At 39.8% G+C, this 21251-nt stretch overlaps 1 protein-coding gene across 1 annotated transcript in view; it reads left to right on the top strand.

The window, feature by feature from the left end:
• LOC122547273 (phosphatidylinositol 3-kinase regulatory subunit gamma) overlaps nucleotides 1-21251 on the top strand; it is a 575736-nt gene that overhangs the window by 339856 nt on the left and 214629 nt on the right. Inside the window, exons 6-7 of the mRNA XM_087990580.1 lie at nucleotides 9338-9539; nucleotides 13397-13482. Coding sequence (XP_087846706.1) covers nucleotides 9338-9539; nucleotides 13397-13482 — 288 coding nt within the window. The remainder of the gene's footprint in view (nucleotides 1-9337; nucleotides 9540-13396; nucleotides 13483-21251) is intronic.

Below are 21251 nucleotides of genomic sequence, written 5' to 3'. Positions count from 1 at the left end.
TTAAATTAAGCAGGAGGGTTTACCCCATATCGTAACACAGATGAGATGTTAAATCTCTTATCCATTCATTATCTTTTCACAAACCAATTCATTGTACCTAGATACAGGTGACAATAATAAATCAAAAATCTCATTTGCTGTTTATGAGACCTTGCTATGCACAGAGTGGCTGCTATATATTCTGTTATAATAGAGACAAATAAGAGAGAAACCTCAAAGAAACACTTCACTAGGTGTAAAACACCTTAGCTTGTCCTAATGTCACGCAAAGTGCTATAAAAATAAATATATTAAGAAAATGTCTTTGTCTTCTTAATGATCAGTCCGCTTCTGGATTGAGAGGAATATTTTGATTGCTGAATTTGAAACCAGAAATAGGTGCAACAAAAAGGGTTCAGATATGAATCACATGGATGAGTCAATCTTAAATACCATCAAACATATGAAGAAACTAAACAAAGTTAAGTTACAAAAGCATTTATAACTCATAGAAATTTATATGCCATATCGTTATTTGGATTTGCAGCTAAATCTAGCTGTTGGAGTTTTAAAAATTGACAGCAATTTATGGGTGCCTATTAAGAAGGTGATCTTAAGAAAGGAATCTCGATGTGAGATTCTAAGGATAAAGTCATCCACACCTAACTAACTGGAATGGGTTTTGATGTGTGAAGGGGATATCCTACCTGTGTCCTTCATTTTCTTTATAGTTGTTGGCAGTCCCTCGGAATTGAGGATACTGTGTGTTCTCAGATGACAGAAAGGCTCGCTTTTAGATCCAAGAGTTTTTATGCAGTGGGGCCAGATTTTTGTTGACAAAATGACATTCACAGCCAGATGTCTCTCCTCTGTTGACATTGTTCCACTGCTGTCAAGTTGCTGAGCCTCCAAGTATCTTGTGCCTTGATGGATTGGGGGTACCGTACCAAGAGGTCACTTCCCAGTCAGTGGTATCAATGCCACCATGTTTTAGGATAGCCTTGAACATATCTTCAAGCCTTTTCCTTTAGCTGCCCTTTGTCCATGAGCCAAGGAAGAGCTGAGAGAAGAGAATTGACCGAGTGCTTCAGATGCAATAGCCCATCCATTGGAGTTGGTTCTTCATGAGCAGGGTATCATTACTGGTAGACATTACTGGAGAATGCTTGCAATGATGCGGAGTGCTCTATTAACAGCAATTCATCAAGTCAAGCTATTACCTATAATTTTAGTTCAATCAGGTGCTGTACATGCTCTTGTCTAATTGGCAGCTTGACCTTGCTGTTGAGGTGTATGGATTACTTGAGTTAATTACCTGAGAGGATGTCTTCAAGTTTCTGAAATCAGTATCAGGATAGAGCTCAGCCTTTGGATGAGAATGATAATCATTTTAGTTGTAATACACCATATAAATCTTAAGGTGCATTTGTAAAATTTCTTAACATATGCCCAGAATTTTCAGTGATTTGCATCCAACATCTCATTGTAAATGTGCAACCATTGTGATTGTGTCAGCAAAACGTGATGTAAGTTATGTGACTTCTGTATATTTTAATTTTGAGTTTGTAGTTTTTTAATTTGAACTGGTGGCATTTGGGTTTTGTGTGTGCTGGATAGGGATCAATGATTAACTTGTGTTTCCATAGCCATTGTGATTTCTTTAAAACATAATGAAAGAAAGACTTACTGGAGAATAAGTTTTCATTTACTTTGGGAGAATTTTACTAGTGAATGAGAATCTGAATTAGCCTTATTATCACATGTACTCACATGAGTACAGTGAAAAATTTAAAAGTCACCACTTATAGTGCCATCTTAGGTACCAAGCATACATAAGTACAGATTCTTAAGTACGAATTTTTAAGAAAAAAAATAGAAAAATAAAAAAATGTCCAGTAATAAATTAGAAAAATACAGAAATAAGTAAGTAGTAATGCATTAGCCTCCAGTTCAGAAGGTCAAAGATTGTTATTCCTTCTTTAGGAACGGTTTAGAAAAAGTTTTCTTTCATTTCAGTTTGGCGGTTCTCCAAGGTCCTTGGCTGAAGCTGGATGTGTAAAGCTGTTGCTCCTGAAAAAGGGAGAAGATTTTATAGGATTATTAAAAATTGGGTTACTTCAGTATAAGGAGTGCAGTGAAGGCTCTAGGCAATAAGTTGAATGAAGACTTCAGTAAAAGGCTGTCAGATTGAAGGGTGCTGAAGCCACAGTTCAGTGAAGCCATTTAGGGGTAATGGAGAATGGAATTCTCTCTAATGTGAGTACTATAGAGGGCTACATTTGGGATTAATGGGATTATATCTTTACCATGTAATATTTTAAAATTGAAATATTTAAATCTGTTATATGTAAATAATTTGTTTTATTCTATTTTATATTCATTTATTTTGCAATAAACTACCATGTTTTTGTTAAACCAAAGTCTACAGCATTATGTACATATGTTTCATATGTACATATGTTTCTTTCAGTCAGAGAACATCTCGTTAAAACCAAAAAATAGACAAAATATGGATTTTTTTTTCATGAATCAACATTCCTTGAAAATAATGAATTAATCAATTGATACTTTGTTTTATTTAGTTACAGTATGGTTCCAGATGTTTACCCATGGTAGGTACTGGATGAGTTGAATCGAAGGGTGAAAGGGCAAAAAATGGTATATGGAGGGCATGGGTTGGTGTGAGTTAGCACTGAATTGGAATAGGTGCTACAAAGCACCTGGGTTTGGGTGGGGGGCATCGGGTAGGAGGAAGACATAATACCTGGATTGAGGCAAGTAGGGGTGGTAGGTGGCTCAGTGGCTAGCACTCCTGCCTCACAACACCAGGGACCCAGGTTTGATTCCAGCCTTGGGCAACTGTCTGTGTGGAAATTGCACATTCTCCTCTTGTTTGTGTGGGTTTCCTTCGGGTGCTCCGGTTTCCTCCCACAATCCAAAAATGTGCAGGTTAAGTCAATTGGCCATGCTAAATTGCCCATAGTGTTCAGGGATGTGTTAGATTAGATTAGATTAGATTACTTACAGTGTGGAAACAGGCCCTTCGGCCCAACAAGTCCACACCGCCCCGCCAAAGCGCAACCCACCCATACCCCTACATTTACCCCTTACCTAACACTACGGTCAATTTAGCATGGCCAATTCACCTGACCTGCACATCTTTGGACTGTGGGAGGAAACCGGAGCACCCGGAGGAAACCCACGCAGACACAGGGAGAACGTGCAAACTCTACACAGTCAGTCGCCTGAGGCGGGAATTGAACCCAGGTTTCTGGTGCTGTGAGGCAGCAGTGCTAATCACTGTGCCACCGTGCCGCCCTAGGTGTAAACGTAGAGTAATAAGGTAGGGGAATGGATTTGGGTGGGATGCTCACCAGAGGGTTGGTGTGGACTTGTTAGGCCGAAGGCCCTGTTTCCACACTGTAGGGATTCTATGGAAATGGTAGTTAGTCTTTCCTACTATCTTCCTCCCTAATTGGCAGCCCCTGTGATTGCCTCTGAACTGTTTCTGGATGTGACAGGTGGGAAAGTTCCTACTGACAATTGCTCCCTCCCCCCAGAGCTATAGGTAGACATTTCCTCCCCAGTCAGTTTTACATAACCAAGAATTATCTCAACTGTGTTTCCGGTTTGGGAATGAAAGTTTAGGCCTTATTCTATTCTGATGGTATTAGTTGAGTCGTATTGGTCAAGCCACTGAGTGCATTGTCCAGTTCTTCCTCAAATACTGTAATAAGTTCTTTACAATCACCTAACAAGCAAACAGAACTTTGATTCAGTATGTAATTTGGCAAACCACGCTCTCAGTTCTGCATTGTAATTTTCATCTAAATTATTTGCTGAAATCTTTGGAGTGAAGCTTGAACCAAGAATCTTCTCTCTCAGATTCAAAAGTGATGTAGCAAGCCACAGTTAGTTTTACAATTCAAGATTCAGACTTCAATTCCCATTTTAATTTTATACGTTTGTACCTTATGTTCCTGTAACCACAACTCCCAAACCTTTTTAGCTAATGTATACGTGGTACAGGTAATTCATCTGTAACGTGATGATTGCATTCTAGTACAACTCTGTACTATATAAAAATCGCGCAATAAAAATAACACTTAGTGTTGGCGATGCATCGCATTATAGTCAACACACATTTTAAAAGTTTGCATTTTAGAAACAGTGCCCACTATTGGTCAGTCGCATTATAGTCAATTTGTGTTGATAAAACACACATTATAGCAGAATTGAATGCAGTACCAGACATGGTTACTAGTTTTTATGCATATTTTGAAATTATTTCAGCAAGTATTTCTATAATACCAGCTCAGGTTCCGGTACTTGAAATTCTCTGGGTTCTTATGTGGTGTAGATTCCACAGCAGTCAGAACAACACAAAGGCAGCTGCTCTTGCACAAGCTCACACATGTGCCATTATTTTTAGCTGTGCATCTGGTCACCAAACCTTCCCAAATGGCAATGTGAAACAGGGTCGAGAAAGCAACTGTCTAACAGATAGCTTGATTTTCAATTATGCTGACATTGGGGATGGTACTACCCCCAGAGAAGTTTACATTCTGATGCTTCTACAGTTCATTTGCATTAATCATCTTGCTTGTTCTACAACACAACGCAAGTAGTTTATTAAAATACACGAGTATATTAAGTCATGCTCTTCTGTATTAAACATTTATTTTAGAAAATCTTTAATTGAATAAATCAGTTAAAGGCAAACTAGTGCTGATTTTCTGCATAATATTTGTAATTTGTACTGTACAATATTAACACCTGGTAGCAATGATTACATATTATCCCTAGATACAAAATGTAACATAAGGTGGGCGAGAAAGAACGAGACATACCCTGATTTTTATAGACTATGTATCTCAAATTAGGGTGTTGCCATCACAAAATTCATTAAACATGATGTGGAACAAAAAGCAGGAGACCCAGGGGTGGCATGGTGGCTCAGTGGTTAGCACTGCTGCCTTACAATACCAGGGATCTTGGTTCAATTCCACCCCTTGGGCAACTGTGTGGAGTTTGTACATTCTCCCTATGTCTGCTTAGGTTTTCTCCCACAGTCCAAAGATGTGCAGGTGAATTGGCCATGCTAAATTGCCGGTAGTGTTAGGTGCAAAGGTAAATGTAGGGAAATGGGTCTGGGTGGGTTGCGCTTCGGTGGGTCGGTGTGGACTTATTGGGCCGAAGGGCCTGTTTCCACACTGTAAGTAATCTAATCTAATCTAAATTATGTGGTTTAGGTGTGTTAGTCAGGGGCTAATGTAGAGTAATAGGGTAGGGGAATGGGTCTGGGTGGGTTACTCTTTGGAGGGTCAATGGGGACTTGTTGGGCCAAATGGCCTGTTTCCACACTGTAGGGATTCTATGATCTTTACACCAAGTGGTAACACTGTGGAATTCACTTCCAGTGTTTACCATACTAACATTAATGATTAGATTGGATAGGTGGACTGAGAGATAAGCTTAAAGTCAGATAGGAATAGAATAGATAAATATCATTGTAGTGATTTGTTTGTGTGGAGTATTTCTGTATGTGTTTATAGGAACGCCACTAATATCTAGAGTATCAACAGAGATTACTCTCTAGTATGAAGTGGACGCAAATCAATAGATTTCCTGTTGGAAATAATGTAATCCTTCCTTGGGCACCTCCAATGACAACTGCTATTGAAAAGAAAGCTAAACAGTTTCTGTGCTTGATACTTGGTTTAGTCATCCTGGTCTGTGCATGGTCTGCACAACTATCCTATATATGACAGCAATTTGTAAACTGCCTGTGAAGAACATCCCCAATTTTGGTTCAAGTCAGAAAGACCCTGACCAAATATAATATCATACATATGCTAAAGACAATGTTGGAACAATTTTGCATTTGTAAATCTCATGCAGGCTTACTTTGTATTTTACCAAAACCATCCTGGAGTGTAAATGGGGCTTCATAGCACACGTTTTATTCATATGGCTGAGGAAGCTGTAACAGTTCAATGTTCAAATTAACAATCTCTTCACTGGCTTCAGCCGATGTAGTCTGACTAGTTGTGATGCCACATGGAATCATTAATGGGAGATGACTGTCCTGCACTTTCACTTCAAATGGAAGAAAAATCTGGTAACATACATACCAATTGTTAGAAAGGCTGAATTAAACATTGTATTCTGATAAACTAATTTATGCAGTGCCCTCCCTCTGGTTATCTAATATTATCTGTAGATATAATGAAGTTTCATTTTATTTCTGAATCTTGATAAGAAAAAGTACAGGCTTTAGTGCTGAGGTTTTCCATTCAGGATATTTATACTTTCATGGCCTTTTCTAGTGTTGCTTCCCTTCTTTCTTAACTGTTCCACTCTGCTTACTACAGTCATTTACAGATCACTCACTCGAAGGAAAAATTATTAATGTGACAAGAATGCATCATTGTCTATCATATTATTAATTTAAATTTGTTATTATTGAGAACAATTCTCACAAGGTTAATTCACAGAGATGGGCTCTGTTCACCTCGGTAACATCTGTCCCTGCTTTAATCATGTTTTCATTGTGTCCCTCTTGACCATTCGATGTTTCCCTGGCCATCTTCTCATCCTGTACAAATCTCTGATCGTTCAAAGGCTATTTACTACATCCTGTTCTGCTACAAATTGAAACAGTTCAATACCCCTGTCTCTGCTAATCAATGTGGGCCTATGATCCATCTACCCATCAAATGTACAATTATTACACTATCTATTAAATTCTTTATGATTTTGACACATCCTTTTTCTCTTTTCTGCTCCAGCCCAACAACCTTTAGCCCAAGTCCCAACCTGAAAGGGTTTCTTCGTTCTGCAGATTAAAGTCACCCATAGATACAATTGTCCCTTTATTATTCAGCTGCTCAGATCTCTTATTCTGGAATTCCCTCCTTAGAGCCATTCATAGCTACACCTTCTTCACAAGCTGCTTGGAGGTCAACCTCATCATTGGTTAAAAATTAACATCCTAATATCCTTCTTTTATTCATTCAGGAGATGTAGATATCACAAGCTAGACCAACAGTTATTACCCATTCCCAATTGACCTTCAGAACATACTGCTGAGCAGTCTTCTTGAACAGCTGCATCCTTGAGTGTGGGTAGATCTACACTGCCAATAGGGAGAGAGATCCAGGCTTCTGATCCAGTGAGATAAAGGAACGGTGAGATGTTTCCAAGTCTTTATGATATGTACCTCGAGGGGAGCTCAGGGGTTGTAGTTCTCCCATGTATCTGCTATCGGTAATAGTTGCAGGTTGAAACATGATGTTGAAAAAGCCTGGGTGAGTTTCTACAGTGTGTCTTAAAAATGATATGCATTGCTGCTACTGTGCATCAGCAGTAATAGGAGCAAGTGTTGAATGTGGTAAGTGAGGTGTCAGTAAAGCATGCTGCTTTGTCCTGGATGCTGTCAAGTGTCTTGAGTGTTATTGGAGCTGCAATTATCCAGCAAGTAAAGATTATTTCATTATGTTGCATTTGCTATACAGGAGATGAATTAGTTGCGCAAACAGATGAAATAGTTATGTTATGGTTGGAGTTATAGAGATGTGGCTAGAGGGTGACCAGGGAATAGAAACTGAATATCCAGGAGCATTAAGTTTTTAGAAAGGACAAAGAGGAAAATGAGGTGGGATTGCTGGCATAGAGGACATTAATGTAATCCTGAAGTGGAATTTGTATGTGTAGAGCTTAGCAACACCAAGGAGCAGAAAGCAAAAGTTGGAGTTGTAAATAGGCCCCCAAAGTGTAATGATAATGTTAGGGGAAGCACTAAAGAGGAAATTAGAGATGCAAATATTAAAGGGACAGTTGTATCTATGGGTGACTTTAATCTGCATGTAGATTGGGCAAATCAAGTCAATAACAATGCTGGAGAGGAGGAATTCCTAGAATGTGTATGCAATGGTTTTCTGGATCAATACATTGAAGAACCAACTAGAGAACATCACATCTTTGATTGCATATTGTGTAATGCAAAAGAAATACTTAGCAATATATCTGTGCTCGGCCCCTTGGGGAAGAGTGACCATAATGTGATAGATTTCTTCATTAAGCTGGAGAGCGACTGAGTTGATTCCAAGACTATAACTGAATTGTGGGCGGCACAGTGGTTAGTACTGCTGCCTCACAGCGCCAGAGACCCGGGTTCAATTCCCGCCTCAGGCGACTAACTGTGTGGAGTTTGCACGTTCTCCCCGTGTCTGCGTGGGTTTCCTCCGGGTGCTCCGGTTTCCTCCCACAGTCCAAAGATGTGCAGGTCAGATGAATTGGCCATGTTAAATTGCCCGTAGTGTTAGGTAAGGGGTACACGTAGGGGTATGGGTGGGTTGTGCTTCGGCGGGGCGGTGTGGACTTGTTGGGCCGAAGGGCCTGTTTCCACACTGTAAGTAATCTAATCTAATCTAATCTAATGAATCTTGGATAGTTTAAGTTACACATAGCAAAAGGAGTTGCTTTCAGTGCAATATCTTGTTCAAAACTTTATCCTGTGCCTTCTGACTTAACCATGAAAGCACAGTTAATGGAGGTGACGTTGTTTTGTTTGTTTCAGTGCTTTGTGCTTGTAGCCCTTTTGTAGCCTTTCCTACATAAAGCATCATTTTACCCATTCAAGGTCTGATATCTATTCTGTTCAATGTCTTTGCCAATGTCAATAACATATTGAAAAATGTATTCCTGTGTGAGCCACTGTTGGAGGTTAATTTTCTCCCATCCTTGGATTTAAGCATCTGCCCAAAGCACTGCTTATATTCAAAGCCCTGAGGTCTGGGTTTTCCAGAGGGCGGGGAGAGGAAAGTAGTATTGGTAGCCGTCCCCCATTCATTAGAAAGGTAAAGGTAGCACTGCAGCAACAATGTTCTGGGGGTATCCACAAAGAGGTGAGAATGAGACGTCCTCCCCTCAGGGATAATTTGATTGGCTAGAAGCTCAATGATCCCAGCAGCGCCACAAGCAAGCGGTGGCTACTGCTGGGACTGTGAAGGGATCCCTGGGAAGAAAACATGAATGCCAGATGAAGGCATTTTTGGGAATTTTGGGCATGCAAGACCAGGAAGCTCAGGCAGGGGCAAGGACGGAGTTTCAGAGTCATGTTTTGGAGTCTGGGAGGTGAGGGACAATTCAGAGTTGGGTGGGAAGTTTGTGGATGAGCCAGCCATACAATTTTACATGTTCCCCACAATCCTGACCACCACAAATGTACCTACGTTTGGGAAATTACAGGTTCTTGTGCCCTCCTAAGTTAGGGGATGGTACGGTATATGTATGCTGCACGCTACATGCCCGTATTAAAGGTAGGACCTAACAAAATCTCATTTATTTTATTCAGAAATCCAGAACCTTGATGAATGTGTCCAACAAATCAGAAGAATTGTGGAATCTCCCAGCCTGCCCCAGCAACACTGCCTTATTCTGAGATATCTGGTGAAGCACTTCTGTAGAGTGTGCCAGAATGAAGCTGTGAACAATCTCACACCAAGGCTTCTTGGTGAAATCTTCAGTGATGTCTTGTTCAGGCATTCGCTATCAAGGTAAATGTCTTTGGAAACATAAATCAACGTAACCTTTATCGAAGGCTTATTTATGAGTAGACAGTGCTGGAAGAGTGCAGAAGGATTTCTGTAGCATATCCTCAGGGTGGTTTTGTTTAGCTGCACAGTTTGAATCCCGATAAACATGGAACTAATTTGCTGAGAAAAGCTGAGGTGGACTTTACGAACAAATGATCTCAGGATAAACTTCTGTGCAACGGTCGTACATTTTAGGAATTCAGGCTTGAAGATCAGAATACTCCATCTGAACTTCATTCCTTCAGCTGATCGGGATTATGTTTAGGGTCAAGCTTTGGATAAATTCCATGAGGGCAATTTCTTTTTTTTTTTGGGTGCACATCAAGACCAGATAGTGGGTGGAACAATGGCATCATCTGCCCAAGGAATCCAGCTGAAACCTTTCATGGCTGCATCCTTGATGTGATTGTTGAGCTGCCAGTGTCGAATGAATGCTAATGGAAGCTCATAAATGGAAGAGGATGGTGGTGGTGGGGGGAGGTGGTGCACAAAATCCACTGGTTGTGTCACAGCAATGGAAGTGAATCTTTAAAACCCAGAGAGAAGGTCATCCAGACAGTGATCACAGAATGACTGATAGTACAGACTAACATTTCTGTTGGGGTCACGAAAGTATCTTGTATTTTAGTGATTTTTCTAAATAACCTGAGATTGGACTTGGAAGATTGATTGGTTTGACTGTGGGTCAAGTAGCTCCACTAGTCCGCCAGCCTTTGAGTGACAAATCAGAACTAATTTTGATTGAATATTTAAATCTGCCTACTGTTTAGTTGACTGTTAGTGGGCGGCACGGTGGCACAGTGGTTAGCACTGCTGCCTCACAGCGCCAGAGACCCGGGTTCACAGGCGACTGACTGTGTGGAGTTTGCACATTCTCCCCGTGTCTGCGTGGGATTCCTCCGGGTGCTCCAGTTTCCTCCCACAGTCCAAAAATGTGCAGGTCAGGTGAATTGGCCATGCTAAATTGCCCATAGTGTTAGGTGTAGGGGAATGGGTCTGGGTGGGTTGCGCTTCGGTGGGTCGGTGTGGACTTGTTGGACCGAAGGGCCTGTTTCCACACTGTAAGTAATCTAAAAACAGCAGACAAAATTTCTCACCTGTATAACTACAAACAAAAATATTCTTCTGTGTGCAACAGCCTGATCGATTGATTCACTGCAATTTTCAAACTCATGAAAGCTTGTGTGAAACATCATTGGCGTGTTTTTTTTAATTTCAATCTAAGAGTTTATTCATAAAAAAAATACATCATTACAAATGTAGTTCAGTTCTGTACAATAGCATATTTTTTAAAAAAAAACAAGCAGACATTTGAGTTTGACTCTTAACTAACAAACAAACCAAAGGCACCTCTTACCTGTACAAGACTATATTTACATGCATTTGAGGCACCAGGAGGATCCGATAACTGAATGGTTCCCCAATTACCTTCAGCAGGAAGACCTCAGACAGTGGTCTTTCCCCACTGCGCCTTGGCGGCAGCTGCCCCAAACTTTAGTGTGTCCTTCACCATGTAGTCCTGGACCTTGGCATGTGTCAGTCTGCAACACTTGGTCAACTCCTTGTTCTGGAAGACCAATAGATTTTGGGCAGACCCTTACGGTCAACCCTTATTAAATAAGTCCACAGCGATCACTCACTGCCAATGGCTTTAAGCAGGTGCGAGTGAGATTTCCACTTCACAACGGGAAGAAGTTTCATCCTCAAGAGCTGCAGGCAAATCAGATTGACCAATGGCTTTAGCAATCTCAGCAGTACCAGGCACAGTTGGGACTGTAAATTTCACAGAATCACAAGTGCCAAAGAGATATGTGCTCTATCATGATTCTGTGCTTTGTTTTGAGCGCTAAATCTAAAGAACAAGGCAAGACACTTAAATCAATCTTTTTATGGGTAGATAGTGGACTTGATCAAACTGCAGATTTATGACATCATTCGATTAATGCATTAATAGTGAGCTAACATTAGGCACAAGAGTGGCAAACATTCAATCTTCTAGCAGGGTATAATAATTCAAGAACTAACAGTGTGTAAGTTTGAGGTTTTAATTTAGTTACTTTTTATTGTGAAGCCACTGAAATAAAATGGTTATAACTATGCTGAATTTGAAATAATTTATGTCAGCAACATGACGTGACATTGGCATAGTTACTCTCACATAGTCAGATGTCAGGAAAGTGCTGGGGAAAAGCCTGGAAAATGCTGATCAATTGTATAAAGCATTAGGTGCATACTGATATGGTCACATCCAGACAAAAGAACAAGGTGTTAGTCTCACAATATTTTTTCTAAGATTGCACATTCTAATTATATTTGGTTATTCCATTTTCACTACGTTCAAGATGCATGAAAAGTGCCAACATTTCTTTGATGTCCTGATTTACACTCCAGATTCCGAGGTGCTTCTTTGATTCTGAGGGGTAATATCGAGAATTCTCATTATAACACTGTTGTTGGGTGTTGCAAATATGCCATAGTCAGGGAAAAGTTGCAGGGAATAAACGTTATGGGCGGTCTGTGTCAATAATGAAGCTGCAAATAAAAGTGTTGATGTATCACTGATTATCATCCATCAACAGTGTTTGTGTATTGTGCAGTGATAGATGTGTGAATTGACAATAAACCACTATGTAAAACAGGTTTTTTGAATCATTCTTTTGAAATTAGTTTTCCATATTTTTAGTACTTTTGGATGTTAATTTTGTTTGGAACCACCATGCTAAGTAAATAGCAAATAATCTCTTCTTTCAACAGATCCAGGTAGTTTTTCTATTAATTGCAGGAAGTTGTGCATGGTACAAATGTATGTGCAGCAATGAAAGTAGGATTATGTTGTATACTAAGGGACCACGCTGCTATCAAAAAGAGACTAATGTGGGTGGGTTAACCTCTGCCTTATGACAGAGGGACAGAGGATTGACGGCGGTGATCTTATCTGCCATAGGCATTTGCAAAAAGCTGCAGTCAGGGCATGAGATATTTCCTTGCAGCTTACTGAAGTGTGAGAATTTTAGTTTATCTTCTGAAAAAATCTCCCTGCATCAGTTCATTGTAGTGCTGTTATGTTCCAGGCTGTCAGGCAATTTTCATGAGCTGTAAAAAGAAGATTCTGTGGATGAGTTTGTGTGGTTATTAAATTGAGAAACATTATTGAGGGGGGTAGCACCCAGATTTTGAAACATCTTGAAATATGGAAAGAGTAGGACAAAGATAAATCAAGATGCCCTGCAAAGAATAGTCTTTCAAGGCTTTTAGTCTACAGGAGGAATGGAAGACTTGTAGTACAGGAGGGAGAATGGTGGTTGGTGAGTGTGGTGCAAGTGGTCATGAGTTAACCAAAGTTAAGTTTGGTACATTTCTATTTCTAATCACTTTGGTTGAAATGGCAACAGGGGAAAACATCTGCAGAAATTAGATGGTCAGCAAATGTTCTGAATTTGAGGACGAGCTACCTCCATGCAGCTTTCAGTGGTTTGCATGGCACACCACAAAGCACAGCACAGATTAATGAAACATGCTCATTGCACATTTCTGTGCTGGCATGAAATTTTAAACCTTTGTCAGCAGTTCTGAAACAGCAAAGGAAGCTGTGGGAAGAATGGGTTTATTTGAATTTCTATCCATGAGTTGCAGTGTTTCCACATCTAATTCTTGATGGCTATTTATTAAACACTTTACTGTTTGGGAGATTGGAGTCAGTGGGAAGAATTCTCAGAATGCTTATGTCAGGCCAAATGTTGTAAATTGTCTTCCAACCAGACATTCTACCAAGATGAATGTATGCAGAAATGTTAAATGCTGCTCATATTTGTTTTCAGTGCTGATGTGAATCCAGAACACCACATTAAAATCATTGAAGCACTTATTATGACTGGAAGCCTGGCTGAAATGCAAGCTGCACCAGGTAGGAAGCCAATGTTCTTTTTCTGTATTATGAAATGTCCTTGGCAGATTCATTTTTTTCATAATCTGGTGATTTGAGGTATTTCTGTAACTGTCTTAGATAGCAGATGGTTACAATAGACTCTTTGTTGGTCGTTACACAGATTCAGAGCTATTTTCAACAGATAAACCTTATTTTTAGATATCCAGAAGTATATGAGTCACAGCGGATTTGTGTAAAATGGTACCTGCAGATGTGACATTCAATCTGTTTAAGCAGAAATGCTGCTTTTAAAGGAATGTACTCAACAATCCTTTTCTTGTTGGGAGGGGACAACATTTTATCAAGAAGACTTTACATACAAGCAGCATTTGAGTGTGTTTGATTTGTAAATGTACCAAGGTTGGGCATTCTGATTTGTCCTGAAGTACTTATTTGTCAAAGCAGTACATTTTAAATCACGTAATCTATATCATCACATTTTATATAATTAAGCTGTATCCAGGCAAAGAATGACCACATTGTTTCTTTCCTTAGTTGGCTGGCCAAACACAGAATGGGGTATGTTGAATGCAAAGCAGGTGGTAATACTTCTAGCAAAGGAATGGAAGAAAGGGTGAATGGAGTAAATGTAAAATCTCTTTCTGAGCAAGACTGAGGAATCTTCTAATTCCAGTTTGAGTCCGTGTCCATTGTTTTATGTCTGCGAACATTTCTATGAAAAATATTTGGAATGGCTTTTCTCTGGGAAAGGTGGAATGCACATGCAAGATATTGTGGTAGCAAATTTTCAGAAAATTCAAATTGCTGTAGGAACTGTCTAAAAATGAAACATTTCTGATTGACAGACAACTCATTCTATATTAAAAAAAATGCTTTTCAGCTCTTCTGTATTATTAGTGTGCCATGAAACAAGTGTGTCAGTCTTGTATTGCCAGCTTAAGGTAGTTTGTGGGAGAATGAGTTAAATTGTATATCTGAAATGAGTGAAGCTTAACGTGGCTAATGAGAAAGCTATGCCAAAATTGAATACTTTGTCCACAGTTGATTTTCATTCCATAATTTTGTTTTCATAGTGGAACTTTAAACCTAGACTTGCTTCAAGAAATAACTCAAATCTCAGAGATCCATACCTCAATCTTCTATTGCATACATATTCAGGGGCAAAATGGATGGTACCTATTCATTGTTATACAATAATTCTTAGTTCAACAATCACTTAACATGCAATTCCCTGCTGGCTGCAGGCTTTGTTCTATGACCAAGGTATAGACAGCACATTGTCAAAATTTGTAGATGATATAAAACACGGAAGTATTGTGAACCATGAGGAAGTTGGTGTGGAATTTCATAAGGACACTGACAGGTTGGGTTGACAAGTGGCAGATGGATTTTAGTGCAGAGAAGTGTGAATTTATTTAATTTGACAGAAGAACAAGATTACAAAACAAAGGGTACAATTTGAAAGAAAGTACAGAAGCAGGGGGGCTTGAATGCACATGTGCATAAATCATTGAAAGGGGTAAGACTTTAACAAGAGAGCTGTTAATCAAGCTTATTAAGCTTTATTCCTGTTCTGTTTCAATAGAGCATAGTGTACAAAGCCACGGAAGTCATGTTAAACCTATATAAAATACTGGCCTCATTGGGCATATTGCATCCTGTTCTAGGCTTCACACTTGATGAAGGATGTCAAAGCATTAGACAGAATGAAGAAAATATTCATGAGACTTCTTCCAAGGATGAGGAACTTCAATTGCATGGAAACATTGGGAGGATTTGGGATGATTTTCCTTGAAGAAGAGAAAATGGAGGGTTGATTGATAAGAAGTATTTAAAATAATGAAGGGCCAGGACAGAGTATGTAGGGAGAAATTAATTTGTGGAAATGAGATCAGCGAGCACAGACTGAAGTAGAGCCACGGGATTCAAAACGTTAACTGTGCTTGGAAAGTTTGGTTTATCCATAATGTAATTAAAACAGCATTATCGCACAGAGATGGACCTGAACTTTGCGCAGTCATAGATTTGGGTGTCATTAGCATACAATTAGAAGCTGAACATGCCAATTGAAACAGCATGTAAATGAGGAAGAGATGAGAAATACAGCTAAATTCTTTGTGATAATACAGGTGACTAGAGAAGATAGAAAGGGAAGCTAAATACACTAAATACACTGAGACAACTGAAGGGTAGCTGAATAGAGCTGAATATTAGAGAATTATAATTGCCTGTAATTGATTACTTTCAAGAGCTATGTCTTCCAGCATACCAGTTTTTATTGTTTTATTTCTAATTATTTAGAGCAGTTTTCATTTTCATTTGGAGGAAGTATTTCAGCACACGTTCATGACTACAACAAGAACTTGTGTAGAGAGATCACTCTTAACATCTTAAAACATCCTAAAGAGCAGAATAAAACAAGGCATACCACCAAGCCAAGTCAAATGACCAAGGAGGTCCATCAAACCATCCTGTCTAAGAACTGTCTTAAAGAGTAGAAAGTGAGATAGAGAAGTGGAGAGGTATAGGGAGGAAATACCAGAGCTTGGTGACTGGACAACTAAAGGTACCAAAGGTGGAGTAATTAGGATCGGGAACTTACAGGAGGACAGAGTCAGAGGACCACAGATATTTCAATAGATTGTTGGATTGAGGAGGTTGTAGAAATGGGGGAGAGTGAGACCGTAAATGGACTTGAAAACAAGGATGACAATAAAAAAAAGGTCTCTCCTTTAAGGTAGTGGTAAAGAAAATGTTTCTTTCTGAGACAGTCTTTTACTCTCTTCTGCGCAAAGCAGCAGAGACCGAATCGTCAAATTTATTCAAGACTGAATTCGATAGATCTTTGATAGAGAAAGGAGTAAAGGACAGACAGGAAACTAGGTCAGGAACACTATGAAATCAGCCTTGTTCTTATTGAATTGGAAAGCAATCTCAAAGGATCAAATGACCCACTCTTGCTCTTAAGCCGTGTGGCATAGGATATCAAAATCAAGACTTTGATTGGCCAGGTACTGATGTAGAGCAGCAAGCAGAGGGAGAAGAATCGATCTTGGTACAGGAAAGTTGGGTTTCTGTGGAATGCTGGGGATAGAATGTGGGCCAGCAGTGTTGAAATAGGAAAATTGAGAGGTAACAACGACAGGAAAGTGGGCTTCAGCAGTGGAAGAAGTGATACAGAGGCAAAGTCATTCTTAGAACCTAGGATTCTTAAGGGGCTTGATGAGGTAAATGCTGGGAGGATGTCTCCCCTCATAGTCTCAGAATAAAGGGGTGCCAGTTTAAGGATGAGATGAGAAGGAATGTCATGTCACAGAGGGTTGAGAGTCCTTGGAACTCCTTACTACATAGAGCTGAGGGGACAGAGTCCTTGTGTATATTGAAGGCTGAAATTGATAGATTCTTGATTAGTACAGGAATCAAGGGTTATAGGGAAAAGGCACGAGTATTGCCAGATTAACCAAGAATGGTGGAGCAGGCTTGAGAGGCCAAACAGCCTACTCCTGTTCCTATTTCTTATATGATGGAGGTGGAACTGATCATCTTTGCAATGGCACAGAAGTGAGAATAGGCGCTTATTTTACAATTAAGTGTGACAACAAGATTTTGAACGAACCAGCTTAATCGCAGACTCATGCCAGGGTGAAGAATGGTGTCATTAGTTAAGAAATGGAGTTTAGAGTGGGGAGCAAAAGCAATTACTTCAGTCTCTCAAAATTTAGTGGGAAGACATTTCTGCTCAAATGCTGATTAAGTAGTCTGATAGTTTAGCAACAGTGAAGAAGTTAAGAGAGCTGACGGTGTGGTACAGGTAGATGTCAGTGCCATGAGAAAACTAAGGCAGTATTCTTGGATGTCACCAATGAGCCAAGGATAGACCCTTGGGAGACACAAGAGGGAATAATGCTAGAGCAGGAAAAGAAAGCATTGCAAGGGATTCTCTACAAAATCAATTATCATCATCAAATTAACTTTGATTGTCAACTGTGATCAGAATATTGGTCAGAAATACAGCCATAATTGTGAAATACCGGTTGTCAGGAAGAGCAAATTCTGAATAATCATTTGTTTTGAAGCACTTTATTCTTACATTGACTTACTTTATATATAAACATAAGGTAGATTGTTTGATAACTTTACCAAAGCAATGATTATGAACAACAGTTCATACTGTTTTCTTGGAAGAAGGAAGTGCCTACAGCTTTTATATTTGCTAAATGCCAACATGATGGTTTTACTTGCACAGTTCACTTTTCTGGACCTGGGATAAATAAAACAATGTTTAAAAAAAAAGCTTTTAAGTAATCAACCTATTATTCTATTTGAACAGCTGTTTATTTTCAGTCAGCATGAGTAGTTCCCTGCTAGACTTCTGTCTGTACAATAGATCATTAAATTTGTATATTTGATGGTCCGCTAATTGTACAAAATGATATTTTGTTGGACAGGCCCACAGCAGAGGGGAAAGTTCCTCACACTTGTCTTTGAATTAAATTAGCCTTCTACCTGCAGAACATAATAATGTAGGTATATCCTAGCTCCCAGATACTTTCACAGAACAGCCAGCCAGGAAACATCAGGATACAAGGTACACCTGGTCGACAACAAGAACATTCTGTCATTGGTTTGAGTTAAGTAAAACTTCAGGTTTATTGCAGTTTAAGAAATTGTTTCCAGCCATTTAAAATTCTTTTTAATGCTACCCCATAATCCTTTTTAAGTAGAAATACATTTTCTGAATTCTGCTGCTGGATCCTTTGTGCTATACTTAGGTTTTTGTTGTGTGGAATGACTAAAGAACCCTTTGACCTATGATACAGTTCCATGATTGTTGATAGTATGCAGTTAGGCAACCATCTGGACTTTATTGCATGACAAACAGATTATTTTTGACTCAACTGTTGTGCTGCACGACAAAGGAAACTTAAAAAGAAACAAAGCAGTTTCTGTGTTATTACGTAACAAAGTGCTAGTTTGGACGATCAAATGACAAAGACAGACCACGCTGTGTTGTTGCAGCGTTTTCATGAAGACCTCACAAAGAAGGAACAGTAGCTGTTGCTGCGTCTACAAAAAAAGTAGCCCACGTTTAGCATGCAGTTGTTCTTTTGGAAATGTTAAGTAGTGATATTGCTTGTGAATATTCAAACCAGGCCTACTGATTTTCTTTGAAGCCGTTTGCCAATGGATGTATGAGTTTATTGAGTGAGTAAGTGAGCTGTTCAGTCATGGAATCTTCCAGAATTGAGCCTCGATTCTTGCTGCATTAGCTCATCTCCATTGGAGTGTCGTTTAGTTGGTTCAGTGCCACCAGGTTAGAGACGGGCTAGCAACTTGGGTTCCAGCTCCTGATTGCAATCCTGCTGTAAAGTGTACACTTACTGATGTCAGGTGGAAGTATGGTGGCTCTTATGTTACACAATGTGACACTCATTGCCAAAGCTCACAGCATAACTGAGCTACTAGAGGGTTTTGGCAGCATGCCTAATTAGAAGTCAAATGTTTTCATAAAGGGGAGAAGTTGGCTGAAAAGAAACAGCCAGGAAATTATCGAAAATGAATCTTCTGAAAGTCTTCCCCACCTCCCAGCTCCTAACTTCCTGGATACCAAAAATATGATTTGGAAAATGAGTAGTTGACTTACATCTAGTGTCACTCAGTGCCAAGCATGAAGATGTGCCTGAAGCACAGTTGAATCATTTTCCCTTCCAGACATAGAAAGATTCCCGCTCTTGGCTCATGGTGTTCCAAAATGATGTCACATGCTTCAGAAACTCAGTGGAAAAGATTAATGGAATTGGAGTGTCACTGAACAGTATGAATATTTCTACCTACCGGAGAAAAAAAATCTTTTTTTTCCCATTGACATTATAGCTAGAAATACAACATTAGACCTTGTCTTTATAGAGATGTAGAATTAATCCTATTACCTTTCAGTGAGGACTTGGTTGAGCTGAAGGGCCTGTTTCCACACTATAGGGATTCTATGATTCTATAATAATGCTTAATAGGGAAAAGATTTATATCCTGCAACTCAGTCTTGTTTGTTCAGATGACATTAAGACTGTAAGAAATAGAAACCGAGATAGGCCCGGGAGCCTGCTCTGCCATTCAGTAGGATTATTTGACATTCCTCACATCCACTTTCCTGCTTTTTCCCCGTAACCCTTGATTCCCCTCCTGATCAAGAATCTGCCAATCTCACCCTCAAATATGCATAAGGACTCTATCCTCACAGCCGTCTGTGGCAAGGAGGTCCAAAGACTCTCAACCCTCAGAGAAGAAATTCCTTCTCATCTCAGCCTTAAATTGGTGCCCCATTATTCTGAGACTAGGGCCTCTTGTCCTAGGCTCTCCCATGAGGGGAAACATCCTCTCAGTATTTGGACATCGGGAGGCCGCTTTTACAATACTGCATACAATTCTGGTCGCCCTTCTGTAGGAAAGATATGTTTAAAACTTGAGAGGGTACAGAAATGATTTGCAAGGATGTTGCTGGGACTGGAGGGTTTGAGTTATAGGGAGAGGTTGAATAGGCTGGGGCTTTTTTCCCTGGAGCATCAGAGGCTGAGGGGTGACCTTATAGAGCTTTATAAAATCATGAGGGGCATGGAGAGGGCAAATGGACAAACTCTTTCTCCTAAGGTGGCGAATCCAAAACTAGACTCGATAGGTTTAAGATGAGAGGTGAAAGATTTGAAAAGGACCGGAGGAGTAACTTTTTCATGCAGAGGGTAGTGCGTATATGGAATGATCTGCCAGATGAAGTGGTGGAGGCTGGTACAATTGCAACATTTAAAGAGCATTTGGATGGGTATATTATTTAGAGGGATATGGGCCAAGCACTGGCAACTGGAATTAGGTCAGATTGGAATGTCTGGTCAGCACGGATGAGTTGGACTGGAAGGTCTGTTTTCGTGCTGTACAACTCTATGACCCTGCCCAAGCCCCTTAAGAATCTTATATGCTTCATTGAGATCATCTCACATTCTTCTAAACTCCGGTGAATAGAGTCCCAACCCGTTTAGCCTCTGCTCATAAGTCAATCCCTCCATACCAGATATCATCCTTTGCTGAACTGCCCCCAATGAAACTATATCTTTCCTTAAATAAGGAGACCAAAACTGCTCTTAGTACTCCAGCTGTGGTCTCACCAGCACCTTGTACAGTTGCTGTAAGAAATCCCGACTCTTACATTCCAACTCTCTGAAGTAAGGGCCAACATTCCATAGTCTTCCTGATTTTCTGCTGAACCTGTGTGCTAACTTTCTGTGTTTTGTGCGCAAGTACCCCCAAGTCCCATTGTGTCACAGCTTTCTGCAATTTCACTCCATTTAAGTAATATTCTGTTCTTTCATTCTCCCTTCCAAAATGAGCAAATTCCCACATTTATACTCCGTTTGCCAACTTTTTGCTCACTTACTTAATCTGTCAATATCTCCCTGTAAACTGTCTGTATCCCTGTCACAACCTGTCTTGTCAGATATGTTTGTGTGGTCTGCACTTTTGGCTATATTACACTTATTTCTTTGCCCCAAGTTATTGATATATTGCAAAGAGTTGTGGACTCAGCACCGATTCCTGTGGAACCCCACTGGTCACAGATCACTAAAGTAAAGAAGAGTCCCTTATCCCTGTTTGCTGTTTCCTGCCCATGAGCCAATTCTCTGTCCAGGCCAATATATAACCTCGAACACTGTGAGCTTTTAGATTAGATTTAGATTTCTTACAATGTGGAAACAGGCCCTTTGGCCCAACAACTCCACACCGACCCTCCAAAGAACAAT

The sequence above is a fragment of the Chiloscyllium plagiosum genome, unplaced genomic scaffold, assembly GCF_037043375.1.
Source record: "Chiloscyllium plagiosum isolate Xiang-an unplaced genomic scaffold, Cpla_swu_hap1 HiC_scaffold_9, whole genome shotgun sequence".
In the NCBI taxonomy this organism is placed as follows: domain Eukaryota; kingdom Metazoa; phylum Chordata; class Chondrichthyes; order Orectolobiformes; family Hemiscylliidae; genus Chiloscyllium; species Chiloscyllium plagiosum.
Note: the sequence above shows the minus strand (reverse complement) of the source record. Positions and strands in the feature narration are given on the sequence as shown.